At 38.0% G+C, this 18946-nt stretch overlaps 4 protein-coding genes, 1 long non-coding RNA gene and 1 pseudogene across 14 annotated transcripts in view; 4 read left to right on the top strand and 2 right to left on the bottom strand.

The window, feature by feature from the left end:
- Window positions 1–299, top strand: part of LOC146481652 (homeobox protein SIX6-like) — a 13500-nt gene extending 13201 nt beyond the window's left edge. For all 3 annotated transcript variants that reach the window (XM_085107707.1, XM_085107709.1, XM_085107708.1), the window contains one exon: window positions 1–299. This exon is cut by the window's left edge and continues 4170 nt beyond it. The gene's annotated coding sequence lies outside the window, so the exon portion shown is untranslated.
- The window catches only part of LOC146481653 (transmembrane emp24 domain-containing protein 7 pseudogene), a 1460-nt pseudogene extending 1161 nt beyond the window's left edge, over window positions 1–299 (top strand).
- LOC146481647 (uncharacterized) overlaps window positions 1–18946 on the top strand; it is a 222333-nt gene that overhangs the window by 115847 nt on the left and 87540 nt on the right. The gene's annotated exons all lie outside the window — the stretch shown is intronic.
- LOC146481651 (myotrophin-like) lies at window positions 457–6007 on the bottom strand. The gene is made up of 5 exons (XM_085107719.1): window positions 5850–6007; window positions 5412–5525; window positions 3166–3249; window positions 2058–2156; window positions 457–983 (listed from the first exon to the last, which is right to left on the bottom strand). Exons 1-4 carry the CDS (start codon window positions 5916–5918, stop codon window positions 2064–2066), a joined length of 360 nt encoding a protein of 119 aa, XP_084963845.1. The 5' UTR covers window positions 5919–6007; the 3' UTR covers window positions 457–983; window positions 2058–2063.
- The window catches only part of LOC146481649 (doublesex and mab-3 related transcription factor 3, truncated-like), a 76007-nt gene continuing 65798 nt past the window's right edge, over window positions 8738–18946 (top strand). The window contains exon 1 of the mRNA XM_085107703.1: window positions 8738–8860. The gene's annotated coding sequence lies outside the window, so the exon portion shown is untranslated. The remainder of the gene's footprint in view (window positions 8861–18946) is intronic.
- LOC146481650 (doublesex and mab-3 related transcription factor 3, truncated-like) overlaps window positions 9371–18946 on the bottom strand; it is a 58070-nt gene continuing 48494 nt past the window's right edge. For 6 of the 7 annotated variants that reach the window (XM_085107695.1, XM_085107692.1, XM_085107693.1 and 3 more), the window contains 3 exons: window positions 12120–12451; window positions 11554–11655; window positions 9371–11078 (listed from right to left, as the gene is read on the bottom strand). In XM_085107695.1, coding sequence (XP_084963821.1) covers window positions 10288–11078; window positions 11554–11655; window positions 12120–12447 — 1221 coding nt within the window. In that variant the 5' untranslated portion in view covers window positions 12448–12451 and the 3' untranslated portion in view covers window positions 9371–10287. Of the gene's footprint in view, window positions 11079–11553; window positions 11656–12119; window positions 12452–16146; window positions 16422–18946 lie in introns of those variants that run through there. The other variant, XM_085107698.1, reaches the window with a different exon arrangement.

The raw sequence follows: 18946 nt of genomic DNA, 5'->3' as shown, positions 1-18946 counted from the left end.
CTTATTAACCTTAGCGAAATATGGAGCTTATGTGCAGCCGAGTAAATTTATTAGACACAATTGTTTTTGAGCACATAGTCAATCATATTTTTCCGCGACCGTTTTGCGTTTACTAGCAATTAATAAAAATTCACCAAGCTAATACCTTGAATGCCATGCCATTGACCATGACGGTGTAAATTCTAGAGAGTTTATTGTTTCTTTAGTGCTGTAATTTAAATTTAACGGAAATGCGGCGGGTTGCAAAAATTATAGAAACGGTCAAAAAATAAGCAAATAAATAAATAAGAAGAAAACTGCTCAAAGTCTAGTGTAAAAGGAAATAATTCATTTAAGGGTGATCTTCATCAAATGCCATTCAATAAATGGGCTTAAGGCTTTAGCTTGGTTGTCCAGACCTTATGTTTTCGGTTATTGTGTCTGTGACGGCTCAACACGACATAAAAAGGACCAACATTTTACTCTTTTGAGCTTCTGTTCTATTTATTAACCAATGATAATATTCTATTAATTCACAAACAATTATTGTAACTGAATACAGAAGTAAATGTAAAGAAAATGTAGCCAAATGACACATAAACAAATCGCAAAGGAAGGTTACTGTGGCTGTTATGCAACCCTAAACCTTAACCCATAACATATCTTATCAACTAAGTTGTTAAATTTGTAATTCTCCGATTGGGCAAGTCATTTTAATGCAGCAAAACCACAACCGCATCTGGTCAATCAAAACAAATGCTTATACCACAGCTTTATCTCACGAAAAAAACTGAGGTGCAGCTGTCTCAAGCTGTTGCTAGCCCCCTTAATAGAAAATCTTCACTTACTTGCTTGTAGCGTCCGTCTACTTGATAACTAACGATTTCTAAGCAATTTAATTTAACATTTAACAACCCATGACGAATTTCATCACACCGTTCAGTAGCTCAGTCCCATCAGTACTTATTCGAGGATTTTAATGCTGCGTTGCTTCTGCATGTTCCCTGTGTATATAAAGTAAATGCATTCGGTAAAGTTATAAGGTGACCTGCGCTCATGTCAGCTATCTGACAAATGCTTTAGAGTATACTATAGGGTGAACTCACTAACTGGTAAGGGTGAGCTTGTGGATTAATCTAATAAGCAGTACTTTCCTGTAGTAATTTTTATTTCGTTTGCTGGTTCTTACTTTTGAGTCTGTAGATGAACTCCTGAAGTGTGACCACTCATATGAAAGATACTAAGCAGTGTACCTCGTGGTGCTGTTTATTATACTGTACAAGGTGGTTCTAACGTCTTTGTCTTTGAATGAAATCCTAAAGTGAACCCATTCAAATGAAAGCTTCTAAGCAATACTTTCCTGCGGTCCTGTTCATTCTGCGGTATAAGGAGCTTTTTAGTCTGTAGGCTGTGTGACCATTCAAATGAAAGCTACTGAGCAGTACTTTCCTGTGGTGCTGCATGTTTATTATGCTGTAAAAGGTGGTTCTAACTTTTCAGTCTATGGATGAAACCCTAAAGTGTGACTATTCAAATGAAAGCTACTGAGCAGTACTTTCCTGTGGTGCTGTTTATTGTGCTGTACAAGGTGGTTCTGAGTCTGAGAATGAAATCCTAACGCCGGTGACCATCTGCAAGGTGATGCCTAAACTTGAGAATGTGGATGGATTCGCAAAATATGACTTTTTAGTTAAAGGGTATTGAACAGAACTTCAGGAAGTTTGTTGTGTTGCTCTTTTCTGACTTGCTTTTGACTTTCTCCAGAATTTCTGGATGACTTCCCTGTTTATGTTGGTGGTAACGTTTGTGTATGATGACATCCTAAAGCATAAAATTTGCCTTTACTCTCGAGTCTCTACATAAGTCGTAATGAGTGACCATTGATTTCTGGTGAGCTGCATGATGTCGCTGTGGAGCTGTTTGGCTTCATAATCCTTTCCGTGCGAGAAAACGGATTAAAAATTACCTACGATAGCTGAAAGGTTTGATATACTCTTTAACTGATGGAGTCATCTCCTATGGATTGCATTGAGTCAGGCTCTTGTTCGTTTGTACAATGAAACAAACGCTTATCTCACCTATATTTAAGCGTTCTTCAACATGTTTTTTATCTTCTCATTTCCAGTTGTGTCCATTATTTTATTCCCGTCTGGATCCTCGCCGTCAGGGTCTGCGCCCTAAAATGTTCAACATACCAGTGAACACTTTGTAAACCCATGCAAGGAAAAATCGGACAAAGCAAAGGTACTGGAAACTGGTGGATCTAGTCGTCAAAATTTAGAAAATGCATGCGGAGGGAATAAGTTTATTCTCTAAAGAAGTCAGGACATGCTTGACGAAATGTTGGATAAATGTACAGTATATTGCCCCAGCTTATTTGTTAGTCTTTCTTTATAAGCTGGGTCAACATATGAAGCCTGTTTTTATAGTTCAAGGGCAGGACAGCGTTTTGGTTACCGTCTGTTAAACCGTAGTGTCCAGAACAGCTGCAGATTAGACAAATCAAGAGGTGGGGGTTAGTGGGTTTTGAATTGCTCTCGACAAGAAGGTTTTATTCACAAAGCAAAACGCATAATTATCACATTGGATGAATCTTTTTTGGTTTGTTTGTTTGTTTTTGGAGAATTTTGTTCGATTTTGTTCAGTTAGTTGTTGAAAGAAGCAATTGATTTAGGATAAGGATGGTCGACTTTATTAGTTTTACAATCTTAAAGGTGGCCTTATAATGGCTAATAGTCAATTATTGGGAGTGTTTACTAAAGGTGGCGAGATGATGCTGATGATCTCTCTTAACTCAGTTAGCATCCTGGCTGTCTGCAATGGATGCATTGTCAGTCCTTGGTACATTGCTCAAATAATTGAAGTTAAATAGCTTTCTTTAGGGGGATTTTTACGAAATCTCTGCTGAAAGTAAAACTAAGCATCCTTCCTCGTGCACTAAGATAAAAGGATGAGAAGGAATCATAATCAGTTTAAATCGATTTTTTCTAAGACACAGGGTGTAGCTAAAGACACTTATCAGATTTAGCTTCAGAGAACCCGATCACCCCCTTTCTCATTCAGAACGCCATTATTTGGGTTTTCTTCGATTTTAATGTGTTAGGTCAGTAAAGTGCAGCTGCATTTTTTTTACTCACTGGTCTTATATGATTATTTATTTCTTTGGTACGTGATATCATCACTTACCATCTGAAGCAGATATTGAACGGCATGTTCATTCTCATTCAGTGCTGCATAGTAGAGCGGCGAACAGTCATCTTCATCAGATAACTGTACAGAAAGGAAAAGATTTGATGTTAGTTGAGCTTCTGACTAAATTAAGGCAAAGGTTAGGATAATTTACATTCAAAGTTTGAAGAGCGGAATGGTTAAAGAGTACTAGAGCTTGGTTCATTAAGAAGATTACAGATGTCCGATATCATCTTTAATGATACCGTTTGGGCGCTTATACTCGTGGTTTGTTCACCATTCACCTGAAGTTGTTTACTTTTAGCAACAAGATTCACATGCGCGCAACTAGACAACGTGATCTGTTTTATCTACCTGCCGTAAGAACAGAATTCACCAAGTCGAAGAGATCCTTCAACTATCATGGATGTATACTTGTTTTTAAAAATTTTTTTTAAAAAGCTTTTTTTAAAATTAACTTATTATATACTTCATTACTTTTATTAACACATTGTATATAGTTTTATGGTATATTGTAAATAGTTTTTCTTACTTTTTGTAGTATACGTACATTGTAATTAGTTTATTTAGTGCTCAGGGCTCCTATTGATAGCAGGGTGCACGTGCTTTTAAGCTCCTGAAGGGACTGCCCTGAACTTTGTGACTAAATAAAGGTGTCTGTCTGGAACTCTAGGGATAGATAGAACTTGTGACGTTCTTACGGTGTCGGTGCCCGTTTTTTAATGAAAGCATACCGTCACCGTTATTAACCCGGAGAGAGATGGTGCAGCACTATGACGATGATGATGATAATAAAGAAGGTGGTGGTGGTTGTTATGAGATAGGTTGTGAATATATTGACCGTATTTGTCTCGTTATTAGTAACGATACTTCCTACTGCAAGGAAATGATGAGTCACGCCAATGCTACGGTGACAGCCCCCACAAGAGACCGCTCCATGGACTAATTCATGGGACTCATTGCTCTTGAACCACTAAGGTTTTCCCAAAGCTGTTGACCAATCACAGCCGACTAGTTGTGATCGTGCAAATTGTTATGCCTCGAGTTTCAAAATCTGGCACTGCAAGTACATATCGCAAAACACAATAGAATTCTGGGCGATGTACGTTGCACTATCGCATGCTACTTTTCATTTGTATTAGTTAAGAAAATATTCTACTTTTTTCGTATACGAATCCATTGATTCTATGGAACAACACAAGGAAAAATTCTAGTCTTTCTTTTTTCTTTTATAAAATAGCCCATGGGAAATCAGCCTTGTTTCCATTGAGTTATGGTATTCAACAAGTCACAGCTTATCCTCAGTGCAGGCATTCGATGATATCATCTGTCATGTACTTTGGTTGTTAGTAAAACGGAAGACAGCTGATGTGGGTATGTTATTTATGTGGCTCGTGTAGAAATAATCGCCTAAAATGAGCCAATCCGATTTCATGAAAAACCTCTCCAGTAATATATTGCGATGTCGAAAAATTCTGGCCGCGGTGTAGAACTAATGGTTTATAATAGACGTGTTATGCATGATTGAAGCGAATGGTAAAAGGAACTTGATACCTAATAAGGAACTGTACAACATAGGAATTTTCAAGAAAATGCTGGTTTGACACTTTTACAAAGGTTAGCTTCGATGACGGTGCTTGGAGGAATGTAATGAAGAATTTATCCATTAGCGACTGGATACGGTGTATTAATATGGTTTAAATACGTCAGTAAATACATTTAGGTATTTCACTATCGCGTGATGTCTTTTATTATGCAGTCAACAAAGCAATTAATTGGTGATCGTCGATGATAAGTAGGGATCTATATTGAATATCTTTGCTCCAATCACTGATACAAACAAGAAATCTTAATTTAGTTCTTGTTGTGGTTAAATAACCACGATAATAGCCTATTTGAACGGAGGAATTGGCTTTGATAACAAGCTTCAGGGAAAGGTCACTTCAAGGTCGAACGTGTGTAATGAAATGCAAATTTTGTCTACAGGAGTCGTGTTGTTAAACTAATTGTTGTATGCTTGAGAACAACAGCTCTATTTTTCTACTTCTACTGGTGTTTTCCTTGACTTCAATGTATCGTTCTAATTGCTCAGTGGGATAGCTTCTTATCGATTACCGTCGAATCAGTTCATTTATTGATCTTTGATAGGAAAAATGCCTCGTGTTGTTAGACAAAACTTGAAGTGTTCACTATTGTGTTAACTATCTATAAGCTTTGCAAATCATCTCGAGTCAACAACTCACGTTTACATCCGCTCCCTTAGATACGAGGTATTTCATAACGTCCAACTTTCCTGCTTGAACAGCAATGTGAAGAGGACTGCGTCCATTTTGAATGGGTGTATTGACCTGGCTTCCCTTGAAAAGGAAAAGAAAGTTTAAAATCTTATCACGGCCTAGTTTGAAATATTTCAAATTCTCATAGCTGAGTAATTAGGGATTATAACATCCAACGCCTATAACACACTTGAGACAATACAGAACGGCAACGTTTCGAAACTTTTCCAAATATCCTAACTGTACCGTGTGTGTGACATTATTTCTTATTTTCATTGAGGCACATATCTTTCCAGTATACCGAGATACGTAGAGACGTTTAACTCGGCCATAATTATTCTCCGCTCTACATCACGTTAAAGAAATTAAAATCCGAAAATCGTTTTCTAAACACAGCAAACTCACCGGTCTGGCAAATTTTTCCTTCACCACTTCTAAATTTCCCGATCTAATGGCTGTAACTAAAATGCTCATTTCTGCTTTTCAAATCACTTTATGCACTCTAGAAGGCCACTCGTGGTCAAATGCACGCGTCAAATAATTGAGTACTTAAGCATTGTCTCCATATATGAAGAACAACGTCTGTATGTAGTCACGTGATGTTATGGCGGGAAATATCACTGTATGTCTTATGTTGCATTAGTTTACGACCCTGATTTCCTTGTAGGCCGATTGGAGATCGCTGCTATTTTATAATAATATAAACTATATTGGCGTACACAGAGTATTTTTCTAAGGTTATACATTCTGATCTTCTTCTGAAATATATGGGTATGTCTGGTTTGTGATATATAATGCGAACAGAAGTGGCCCAAAACAGCCCATAGTTTTGCACACTTTGCCGCAAGGTTTTGTGCCGAAGCAGATCCTTAAGAGATTTCGTATGGCTTGCTGTCTTCCTTTGGCTGGAATCTTACAAATGCAAACAAAAGGCCTATACAACCTACAAGCTCTCCGGTTTAGTATGCACATAGCCTTGCATCTTTTTAAGGATGACTTAGGTCTACAATAGGATTTTAAAACAGCCTCGCATATTCTGTTCGAGCACAATCATAGGACTCTGGGCTCGGTTCGCGACACAAGCTACTTTCATCTCCCTTGGGCGCCGAGTGTCGCATGGGGCGTGTACCAGAAGAGTTCTTGCACTCCATTTTCAACTTCCCTTTGCAAGTTCAGCCCAGGACGTCCAGCATAATGATGTTCTTTCTTTTCAACTATTCCACTCCATGTATTTGGCACAACCCACCGAAATTCCTCAAGTCGAAGGAGCACCCCCCCCCCCCCTCACCCCTGACCTTCCCCTTCATCTGTCACGGCAAAGATCAAGAATCTAAGCTGTAGTGATATCAACATCTGGCAGGAAATACCATGTCTTATTTCCTACGCTGAATAAGCAGAATTGAACCAAACCGGCAATGTCACTTGACTTTTGAGGTCATTTGTGTCTGAAGCTCAGACTTTCTTTATTCAGTCTTGTCCGGCTTTTCTGCTTAAAGTCAGTTGAATTTGTTTGGAAACTAAAGATGCTAGCTGATGATCCTATTTGTGCTTGGGTGAATTAAATGTTGAGAACACATTTAACTGCAACTAGTTGCTACTTAAAGGGGGTGGGAGTATCACTGGGATTTTGACCTTTTATCGTGAAACTAATGCGACAACACCTTCACTTAGTTACAAAATAATTCTAGAGCATCAACAAAAAGAAATCAACTGAATTCTTGAACGGAGGAACTCATGACCTGCTCTAGTGTATTTTGGGAACGAAAACACGAGAACTTGAAAACAGTTAGCCCGGCTAACTTTTTTCAAGTTGCAGTCCATTCTAACCCAGTACATCTGTGGCCAGAGACACTCATCGATATTCTTAGTACACGGGGTGATAATCTAGAACAAATATGAGCAATACTTTTAGGTTTGTCATCATAAAAATAAAAAAAAAATAAAAATAAAAACGTTTTAGAGTTTTTGAAATAACACCAAATTCCCTTCACACTTAAAAAAGAAAACAAAAAACAAATTTACTCCCTAGCTTAATATGCAGTTGAAGGTATTTGTATTTTCTCCTGGAATCTATTATGAATTGGCTAGCATTTGTCAGTAGGTTTAGTTGGGTCTATTTGATTCCATTGAATAGCAACAGCAAGCTCTCAAGCAAGCCTCAAGTACTGCATGTATTAAGCGCAGATGTGTAGTTCTCAATAATCCGTGTGCTACTTGTTTTCGTTCGTTTGTTTTACATATTTGTGCTGCTGATTCTAGTAAAGGCGTAAATCTTGTGACTCAGAGGCGCCTACTTGAAATAAACACGGACTATTTGTCTTGATGTACCGAAATTGTAAAATTGTTTTTGTGAGCAATTTCCGTTTGGCAAGATATTGTTTCGTAACTTTCTCCCCTGTAGACGTTGTCAGTTTATAATAGGAGGAGTTCAGACGAGAAAAAACGTGCAACCATGCACACTTTAGGTTTAGAGTTGTTATGTTCGACCTTAGCCCAAGTATAGAGAGACCAACGAGCTGCGCCTTAATTTAGTGTCGATATTTGTCGACAAGAAAGTGTGCCACCACGCACGCTTTCTTTACGTTAGTGTCCTGTTTGCAATGTGGTAATATTATGTTTGACCTTTGCTAAGAATAGAGACCAGCGAGTTGAGCCGCTAGTGTTGATAGTTGTAGACAAGAAAAGTGTGCTACACCATGTACACTTGGCAAATTTTCACTTGGCTATACTCTATGGACCTTTGCCGTAGCTAACAGTTTCACAAGCGGGGGGAGTGGGGTTGGGGTAGGGGGAAGGTCTTTGGAGCTCTGGGACCCTGAAATGTTTGTCTTGGAGTCTGGAGTCCGATTCGTTTCTTTTACTTGGAGCTCGGACGAAAATGATGATTCTGGTTAAATGGAGCCCTGGAGTAAAATCATGAAGCCCTACAGCCCCAATGGTCTTGGTGCCCTGCATTCACCCATTCACCCTGAGCTACAGAAGACACTAACCAGCTGCGCCTTCACAGCGGTATCGATGCTATTTCTCTCCAGCTGTGCATGAACACTTTGAATTGGTCTGATTATAGCAGATCCGTGACTTCTGTTGTCTGTACAGAGGCAGACTAGTCAAATCTTATTAACGATGCTGTCAAAAGTGTTAGTGCACAGCTATAGATGGACTGAAGAAATCTATGCTATGACTTCCTTGCATCTATCATCGACTATTATGATTGTATCTGTGCTCTTAGTTTATTACTCTAAAGCTTGTCAATGTCTTTTTTTTTCTCTTTCTCAGTGATGGTCCCAAAAGGTTTACCTGCTCGGTGAGCCAAGCCAATAACTATCTGCTTCAAAGAAATTAAAATTTTAATGGTGAATAGAAGTCACTACAAAAGATGAAAATGATACATCATTGCATCATTGCTTGGAATACCGGTGAGTAGAACAATGGACATAATAATCTAGCCATAGCTTAAGTCAGCTGATTCGATTGGATAGAAATTTCCTCCAAATTATGTTATTGAAATATTTTGCAAATCATGATGGTCTTGGGTTGTTACGTAAACCTTGACTACATAGTTTGCACGTGTAGATGTATCCTAAATTAGACAATCACAAGTATTCATAGGCTGACAAAAGTTAAAAAAAAAAAAAAAAGAATGAGCAACAGCATTGAAATGCAGTCGTGCTTCGTTTCCGTGGCTTCGCTTCCCTCTTCCAAATGAAAGGAAAAAATGTGGCAACTAGGGTACTCCTGGGGGAAAATTAATAACTTCGAAAAAAATTCTCTCGAACGCCGGAAATTAAGAAATACTCTCTTATGATAACTTTGGGCAGTACACAACTTTTTAGGGCACGCCCCTTCTAGGTACAAATGGTCCCGTAAACCTATCTATGTTCATATTGTAAGAAAGAGTTCATTAGTTGACCAGACTACGTGACAAATGTCGTATAATTTTGATTTTATTTTGTTAATTCTTCGTGAAATAGTTTCTATAAATCATTAGTTGTTATTGTAATAAGCTGAGTACGTACACAATTGTTCTTTTGTTCGGCTTGTTTGGTTTGAGACAGTTTGATTTGGATTCTTTTAACTTATCTTTTTCAGGATCTCGCGCTGATCCTTTACTAAATAAGTCTCCTTCATACATAATCATTTAACAGGTCAGCTAGCTATTTATTTGCACACATTGTAAATTATGTTGTTATGTTTCTATGCCCACTTTGATAAAGCAGTTGTTATGTCTTTTCTCGCCATGCATTTTTCGTTTTCCCTGGCCAAGCTACAATTTCATTACCGACAATTAGCTCACCTTTGAATCCAGAAACACTTTTTCTCTATCATTTCGTAAATGAGAAGAAAAATCAGGTGAAAGTTTAAAGCTAGAACACCTATAAACTGCTTTCAAAAGACTGTGAGAGTTTAGCACACACTATTATACGTCTCTAGCTGTTTTTAAGGGAAATTAGACTCGAATCACTCCTAGTCAATTGAAACAAGCTCCTTCACTGCGCAGGCGCCTGTGCCAAGGTGTCGTAGCGTAAGAAGAAGTGTCTACAAAGACTGCGTTTGCGCTTTACAAAAAACTTACTTCATTCAGTCATATAATTGCAGAGTTCTTGGAAAATCTTTTTTTTCGTATCGTTAAAATGTTAACCAAAAATACTCTGCCAACAGTCAAACTTTGAAATTCCAACTGACAATCTTTACAGGAGCGTAATAATATAAAAGTGCTTCCTTCCTACTAAGAATGTATGGGCGTTATCGACGTAAGTAATCAATATTATCGCAAACTAGTTACATGATGTACTGCTGCATTTTTATTGTTATGGAATTTCGATTTGCTGATTGAAGTTGCTTATTAAAGACCATTAGTTGATTCACTAAGACCTTTTCCACAGTGGGCACAAAACTTGTCAAAAATGTTAATCTTGTGTCCACATCTGCTACAAAAACGGGCCATGGCGGCTAGTCCACAAGCGCGCTCTCCCAACCTCGACTCTGTGCTGTACGGAGCATGTGGTATGGGGGGATACTTGAACGCCATTTCTGGCTTTGGCTTCACGAGCAAAGGCGGTGGGATTGGTGATGGAGGGTAAATCCGTGATGGTGAACACGCATGAGGGCTGGTCAACGGTCTTGTGATGGCATTTCGAGTCATCGGACCATGAAGGAATGGAGAGGGGTGATTAACCGCGTTCAAACCGCAGCCTCCCAAAGCCGCAATGTTGCTTCCTCTAGACTCTTGGGAGGACAACAGCATTTCAATGGCTTCCACGACGTTACCTTGGAAACTCTGCAGAATGAGCTCTAGCGTGCTTTTGTTGTGATGCGGGAAGAGCTTGCTGAGTAATTCCATTGGAGGATGCCTAAGGGACAAAGCACTTATCTCCCTCGACAGCCTGGGATATCGAAACTCGTGCGACCTGTCATGGAAGTTTTCCAAAAGATATTTGCTGCTTGCGTTGAATCCGTCTTGTTCCGGGGTTTTTCTCGTTTCAGGAGAGCTTACATGACGAGCTCTGTTATGTCCGTCGACTCCTGGTTCTTGCGGCTCCCTTTTAACTTGAAGGCCTGGGGAGAGCGCAGTTCTCTTGGGGCTCGGGTTTTCTTCTTCCTCTTCTGAGAGTGAGTTGCTTCTCTTCCGGGATTCTACAAAAGAAAGCAATGAAATTTATTGCTAAAAAATTAGTGCATAAAACTTAATTTAGTGCATAAAACTTTCGCGGGATCTTAATCCGTTAAAATTTGCATTACTTAATTGACCTGCTTCTTCGTAACTGTTACATCAGGAACAACCTCTGTGGCCTCTGGATAAGTTAGATCTAGACAGGAGACCAACTCCCGCCGAAGAACGTCACTACATGGCTTCGTTTAGATGCGACTCACATCTAAACGAAGCCATGTTTTTGGTTAATTCAAATTGGTCATCCAAAGGGGCAATTTTCTCAAGAGCATCCGTAACGCAATATCAAGTTACGCCACCTGTTAAGACTTATTCAAGGAATACTGTTCCGGTGTAACTGTAGAAATCGAGCAGCTATTTGGAGGGTTTTTCGCGCATTAACATGTCGACTCTGATAATATGATATTCCCATATTCCGGAAATAAGACACGTAGTGCTTACCAGGTTCTGGTAAAACTTCAGTTATCCTTGGTTCTAGTCGGCTTATGTTTGTATGAGCGGCCGGATGTGGATAGAAATGGTGCCGGTGATTGCTTGGAAATCCTGAAAATAGAAATAACATTCTATTGACGTTCAACTTGAATTGTTAGTGTTTCCTTGGTTGGTATGTCCCTACGAGCTCCCACCTCTCCCCCAAACGGGACTGATGCTTGTCCATTGAAGGTTTATCGGTGGTGTTCAATACCATTTTGTTTTCAGCTGCTCAGCGTTTAGAACACAACACAAGAAAAATGGCCAGGTTTGAACCACAGCCTGTCATTCTTAAAAGATGTGCTCCTTGCACCTGGTAGATGATAAGTGCTTTTCAATTATCTTTTCAAATGCCATTTCATCTCTAAGCCTTTTGAGCGAGCCGATCTTCCATACATGATAGGAAGGAGCAGATTGTAAGGACAAGCGTTGAAACCTTAGGAGTAGATGTTGCCAACATAGCTGATGTTGGAGTGACAAAAACGCACCATGTTTATTTAATTTCGTTTTCCAAGAGATACAAAAGGACGTTTTACCTGCTAATCCGTTGGTTTGAAACACCATAGAGTAAGTCAGTCTGGCGTTTTCCAATTCCCTTTGATATTTAGCTCTCAACTCAGCTCCCTTGCGCTGTTGTCTGAGTAACGCAACACGTGCGGCTGTCACGCGCTGCCTCTCGGTTATCAGTTGGCACTTTGCGCATGTACAGTCTCTCCAGCGGCAGTAGTGCTTGTGGCCTTTAAGCCATGATACTGTACCATGGGTGCGACAGCGAGCACATTTAGGGACTCTGTGGTGTAGGTTTTGGGAATCACTGGATTCCTCTTCTTGGTTCTCGTGATCAGATTCCTTTGCGTCACTCATTTTCCTGAAAAAAATTAACAAATTGCTAAACAAAACGACAAGGTGCATTTCATTTTAAAGTAAAGAGGGACTCTTGATCTCTTTGGCCCCAATAAGAGCAACACACAGGGTCGCGGAACTGAATTTCTACTCTTTAGACGTAGTTACTAATCGTACCACCACAGTCTGTACTGAGAGACATAACTGAATAATTTGTAATCAAATATGACGGATAGTTGTCCTTTCATATACTTTACATCAAGCGGTAGTCACGCACAGTAAATAAATGATTCAGTGGATATTTACACTAAAACACATTAGACCATCTACTATTAATAGTTCACCCTCAACATAGCAGGAAAACAATTTAAGAAGGTACGTATATAGAGCAAAATTGGCATTTGCCGCCCGTAACAACTAATGGTTAAGTATCTAATAATTTTAATAATAATAATAATAATAATAATAATAATAATAATAATAATAGTAACAAGCAGAGAGGAAACAGGAAAGTAAGCAAGATGAGAAAATTGAAAACTTAGGCATAGAATTCAGGAACATGGGAAACTTGGTGCAAAGATAAGATTAGCAACAAATCAAAAGAAGGTACTTTTAGGAGCCGCGAGAATCCTCTGAAAATTCCTCGGAGCTAAGGGTGCTTGTTGCCTCTCGACGGGTGGCAGTGGCATCATCAGTAATGTTGCTGAGATCAGCGTGTTGTTATAATAATAATAATAATAATAGATCTTGAACTAAACAGCTAAGTTACAAAGCGAACAGGCGATATATCTTAAGATTTTTTTTGCATGAATCCATTTTGACGCCTTATTGCGTAGGATCATTTTAAGAAAACATTAGAAGTTTGCATTTCTTGTTGGACGTTTTCAATGCATTTTAGTCCAAAAGTAATTTTAGGGCTTTATAATTTAATTCATCTTTAGAGCTTTAGTGTATATGATTTTTCTAAGTGAATAGTAGGATTTAGGGGTTTGATTAGAAGTTAGTGATTAGTTGTTATGGTTTAGTCTTCGCGAGGTTGGCTACGGTTTGCCGCTCAACCATCGTTTGCTTAGGTTCTGGGCATCCAGAAGTTTACACTGCCTTTATAATAACCAGCTCTTTATATAAGCATTCCTTCTATTTTGACAAAATTTAACAACTCTAAAGAATACAATTTAGCGGAATTAAGAAATGGCAAATAAGAGCAAAATTTGAATAAACAATGACAGCTCAATGATAAGTACAATAATAGCAGATACTTGTTATAAATAGTACAAAAAAAAAACGCATCAAATCAATTACGCTAAAGTGTCTGAATGAGCTCAAAATAACGCATTTTAGCGTCCTATAGCTCAGCAAAGTTAATTGATAACATTAACCAGAGAAAAGGAAAAGCTTTATAGGTTTCGTTTGAATGACTAAACTTTAGGATTTCACGGTTGGTTTACTCTTATTTCAAATGTCACTCTTGGTGTTTTCATCCACCGACTCAGAAACGCAGCTATATTCACAGAATCGAAATCTTTTGAAAACTTACTTTCTTCTCGGGATTATTAAATCGAAAAAGCAAACACAAACAGCGCTTGGAGGTAACATTTCATGACAACCAATCTATTTTGACTGCTTTGAATCGTTTCTCCCAGTGGCGCCTAAACATCTAAACCAGCTGCTCTCATTTCTTAGAAATAAAATGGGTAATAATACAGTTTTTTTTTTCGTATTTCAGTTTTTTGCAAAACCCGTAAGAGTTAACACTCGGTAAGTTTATGTTGCTTCTTAAATTTACCAAAAAAAGGAGATTTTTTTTTCCGTGAGAGATTCTTCTATTGTTAGACAGAACAACTTCCTTGTTTAATTCAAGAATACTCTCTTCGTAAGAAATAAATTATTTATCAGAACAAGTAGAAATATGGGGGGTTTAAGAAGTGAGAAAAAACCCCGAAAATATCATCATTTGTCAAGTTTTACCCAAAGACAAGGAAGAAAAGTAAAATTTTTAAGTTATTTAGATTGTCAACTTAATAGAAATTGTATTAAAAACTATGGATGAACGATGGAATGTTGTCAATTAGTGCGATACGTGTCTCTTGAAGGAGGTCCATGTTGTTCTAGAGCGGGAAGTTAGCGACATTGTGTTAACTTATAACTTGCTTTAGTTATTTAAAAAGATAACTGATCACGTGTAATTTTCTGACCTGATAAGACGAATAACGATCTCCAACAACATAGGCTGGGTTAATAGTCGCATGCCAAACACAGAGACGTATAATGAGGCGACTGTTGAGTTTGTGGGTGAAACTCTGAAAATGTGACCGTTCAATTCTGGGTAGTACGTTCGTACTGCGTGTTTATTATGCTGTACAGCGTGGTTCTAGCCTTTGATTCTGTGTACAAAATGCTAACGTTTGACCATGAAAGTTACTAAGTAGGTACTTTCCTATGGTGCTGTTTATTATGTGGTGGTTATCAGTCTGTAGTGTGACCATTCAAATGAAAGCTACTATGGAGTATTTTCCTGTGTTGCTGTTTGTTATGCTGTACAAGATGGCTCTAACTTTTGAGAGTATGGATAAAATCCGAACGTTTGACCATTCAAGTGAAAACTACTAAGCAGTACTTTCCTGTGGTACTGTTTATTATTCTGTACAAGGTTTTTCTAACTTTTGAGGCAATGGATAAAATCCTAAAGTTTGACTATTCAAATGAAAGCGACTGAGCATTACGTTCCTGTGGTGCTGTTTGTTATGCTGTACAAGGTGGTTCTGTTCTAACTTTTAAGTCTGTGGATGAAATCCCTAAGTATGACCATTCAAATGAAAGCTGACTGAGTAGTACTTTCCTGTGTTGCTGTGTATTATGTTGTACAAGGTAGTTTTTAACTTTTGAGGCTGTAAAATCCGAACGTTGGACCATTGAAATAAAAGCTACGGAGCAGCCTTTCTTTTGGTGCTGTATATGACTCTGTATACCTTACAAACATTTCCTTTGAGTCTGTGGATGAAATACGGACGTGTGATTTCACTGAGTAGTATGTTGCAGTGACAGTGTTGTTCATTATATTGTACAATGTGGCCAATCTAAATTTTTTTGTGAGTGGAAGAAATCCTCAGTAAAATGCGACCTTTCCATAAAAAGCTCTTCCCTTCTTCCTTGTGGTGATATTTGTTTCAAAATGTATTTCGAAACAAAATTTATGGGCGAAGACAATTTGTCGTATTTTAAACTAATGCACTCTTCACAGGATTGCTTTTCAGGATGTAGTTTTACAATGCTTAAGATGTTACAATCGAGCTTCAATGTATTTAAATTTTGTAGCGCAGAGTACTCTTTTACATTTGTGGAGTCAATGCCAAAGTACAAATTTGCCAGCATCCCTAAATTAGTATCGGAGAAAAATTAGAAAGACTGCTTTGTTTCTTTTATTTGAACGGCAACACTAGCTATTTTATCAACCGAATCGCAAGGCGTCCTTATTGATTATGATTCCTTTAAACAGCGCACAAGAGGATTCACATCCCTGAAAATTTGAAGCGTACACTAAGCAACACGCCGAGCAATATTGTCATAGTCTCCGGTATTTTTTAGAGTGACAACGTTTCTTTTTGTTAAAACAGAGTTAACCATGATGAGATTCGTTGAAAAGAAATAAAGAATAATACTTTAGATGCCGTTCATTAATGGTAAAAGATGAAGGGTTAGCTTAGAAAACCTAAGTCATACCTTTACAGTCCCTCGCTCTTAGAATTCTTCCCTTGAACCGCGACAAAATGTGTTCTCCCTTGAGTCGGGGAAGCACTGAGTTATTTGGAGTTAAACTGTTTGCGCTTTTCTTTGTTATTTTATGTAGTTACCGTTTCGACAGCCAAATATTTATGGGAGGGGCTTTGTCCATTAGTGTGCACTGGTGGTTGAGTATAGGATTACCAAGTATGCGCGAATTTAAAAGCTTTTCAATTCAACATCTGCCGATTTAAAATTCAATTTGAAAAGACAAGGTATATTTGTTTCGGCTATCCTAAGTCGCTTCGTTTAGAAAATGACATACTGGAGTTTCTACATCTGGCAATAAAAAAAAGAAAGGACTGGAAAGAACAATTGTAACTGAAGGAAATTTATTTCATTTTAGCATAACAAAACTAAACGTTCTTTTTGTGCAGTTTTTCTTTCGAAGTCGTTGGAAGATATTTTTGCTTTTCCCTTAAGCTTGGACGTATCTGTTTCCTGTTTCCTTATAAACTTATTAAACTTTATTAGAGTGCCAGTGGGCGTTTAGCGAAAAAAAAAATGTCGCATTTAAAGTAGGCCATCTGCCTCAAAAACAAAACAAATTATTGTCTTTAATATCACTGAAATTCTAATTAAGACCACTTCTGGCCACTCGGAAGCTCTTTTGGCGCCGTTTAAAGGCATATATTATAATTTATCCTAATTTTACGCTAGCTTAATTAATGGCCTTTTTGATAATTCTACGAGAACGTTCTGAAGGTTATAAAAGGGTAATTTTAACTCAATTTGGCCCTTCAGTTGTTTTAAAAAGAGCCAGACCTTTGTTATAAATAACATTTGTAATGTATCTACGACGATTTACATGTTAAGAATACCCTTACAACAGGTGCAAAATAATATTGTGAGGGACAATTATTTTCAAGTCGAAAGTGCCTTCGGCGAAATTGCCCACCAGCCTGTTTTATTGACTCTGTAGATAGCTCTGCTGTTGTTAAGTACCCCGAAATGAAATGTTCACGACACTGAATTTGCATGACAATTGCCACAAGCAAGCTTTCAACCTTATTTCAGCGCCAAAACAAGTCATTTTGTCAAAGCTGAACAATTTCCTGACGTTCTTGTGGTTTTGTAAAGTGATACTTTCGATAGGTGTAGAAGGCTGTTGAAATTACGGCGCAACCGAAACAATACCTACCTGCTTTTTCGTAATTAAGCAAAATTCGAATGGTTATTTCGTGAACTTAGGGTTTTTTTTAGTCTTGTTCTGCTATTGGGAAAATTTGAAGTGACTATGGCGCCTGCTTTTTTCATCGAATAATTAGTAAGCGCGAAAAGAATCAATATTGTTTTCTTGATTAGTAATACTTCGTATTCTCAGGCGTACAAAAGTCACTGCACGCGTACCAGTATTGAATTAAGGAAAGAAATTAAAAAGCGTCGATGCTATAAACCAGCTTCCTATTATCACAAACACTCGAGTAAATTGCTGTACAATAATGTCCAAGAGAAACGGCTTCTGTTCAAAATGTCGAGATTATAAATGTATTTTCTATTAATGTAGAAAAAAAAAATACACTTTTGTAGTCGCAATATTTTTTGCTACAAAACGTGTCTGAGACTGTGGTAATTCCACCTTAGGATTCTCAGTTATCGGTTGGTATGTGCAGACCAAAGAATATGGCATTTTAGACGTCATGGTCTGAAATATGGTACCGCAAGTGATCTAATAAACGCCTAGCGGGAATCTTTTAATTGAAGTGTTCGTTTCTATGACCGGGGGCATTTATTAGACACTGGCGACATTGTGACAGATATGCGTTGAGAATAGAACTCAGCTACGAAGTATCTTAACAACTTAGCTCTCGATATCAATGTATTCGTCTAAATTACATATAAGTGTCTCATGAATCACTTACAATGACGACTGCAACATAGCAAAGCAAGAGAGTTTAATAAACAAAACAATAGAACTGTACAAGCTTTATAATTTTTGCAATATTCTTCCGCCGTTCTCTTCGTAACAAATTGTAATGACCCAATTGAGAGTTATATGGAGAACGTGAGCACACAGGTGAATGTTTCGTTCTCTTTCTTATGTTGAACGCCTTTCCTACCAATTGAATTCTTGGGTAACTGGATTGCATTACACAAGTTGCACTAGCTGAAAATATTTGTTTACTTCATACGTACTTTAAATGACGTTAATTTACATTTTCAAGTGGTGTTCTCGTTAGCGTTAGGGGCATGGTTGCTTAAGTTGTCTGACTGAAATCTGTCAAATATATACTTTTTTGTATAAAGGCGTCTCCCGTGATAGATGACCCATTCAGATGTTTCATCCTATATTCAGAAGGGGCGTTTAGATCATTTATGGTAGACATCATGGGTTGGATCCTAGCCTTCACTGATATAATATATGCGTGTTTCATGCGATATCCAAATTCACTGAGAAGTAGGTTGAAAAAACAAGGCGCAGCATAGTTTTTTTTTAAAAAACCACTTCGAGAGCTTACTTGCTCAGACTCAAGAATACATAAACAACAACGCTTGTTCTTGCCTTGGAGCAAATTTCAGTAGTCTCAGTTGGCACAATTGTTTGGCGTCTGATTATTTCGAGGGACTTCATTGATATACAAGTTATCATAGCAGCTTCGAATTAAGAAATGATTTGAATACAATGCAAAGAATATTTTGCTGAAGATGTTTTGTTTAAACAATGCCGGTTGCGTTATGCAAGAGCTTAATTGGACATCACGAGTGACATGCTTTTTCAGCGATGTTATCTATGATTAAT

This window comes from Pavona decussata, unplaced genomic scaffold (genome assembly GCF_977016875.1).
Source record: "Pavona decussata unplaced genomic scaffold, jaPavDecu1.1 SCAFFOLD_48, whole genome shotgun sequence".
Lineage (NCBI taxonomy): Eukaryota > Metazoa > Cnidaria > Anthozoa > Scleractinia > Agariciidae > Pavona > Pavona decussata.
The sequence above is the reverse complement of the archived record's forward strand: the minus strand, read 5'-3'. Positions and strand labels throughout refer to the sequence as shown.

Coding starts and splice junctions, on each gene's coding strand:
- LOC146481651 (XM_085107719.1), bottom strand. CDS start 5,918: ATGAGCATTTTAGTTACAGCCATTAGATCGGGAAATTTAGAAGTGGTG. Junction 3,250..5,411: donor CTAAGGGAGCGGATGTAAAC/GTGAGTTGTTGA, acceptor CTTTCTGTACAG/TTATCTGATGAAGATGACTG. Junction 2,157..3,165: donor TTCAATATCTGCTTCAGATG/GTAAGTGATGAT, acceptor TGAACATTTTAG/GGCGCAGACCCTGACGGCGA.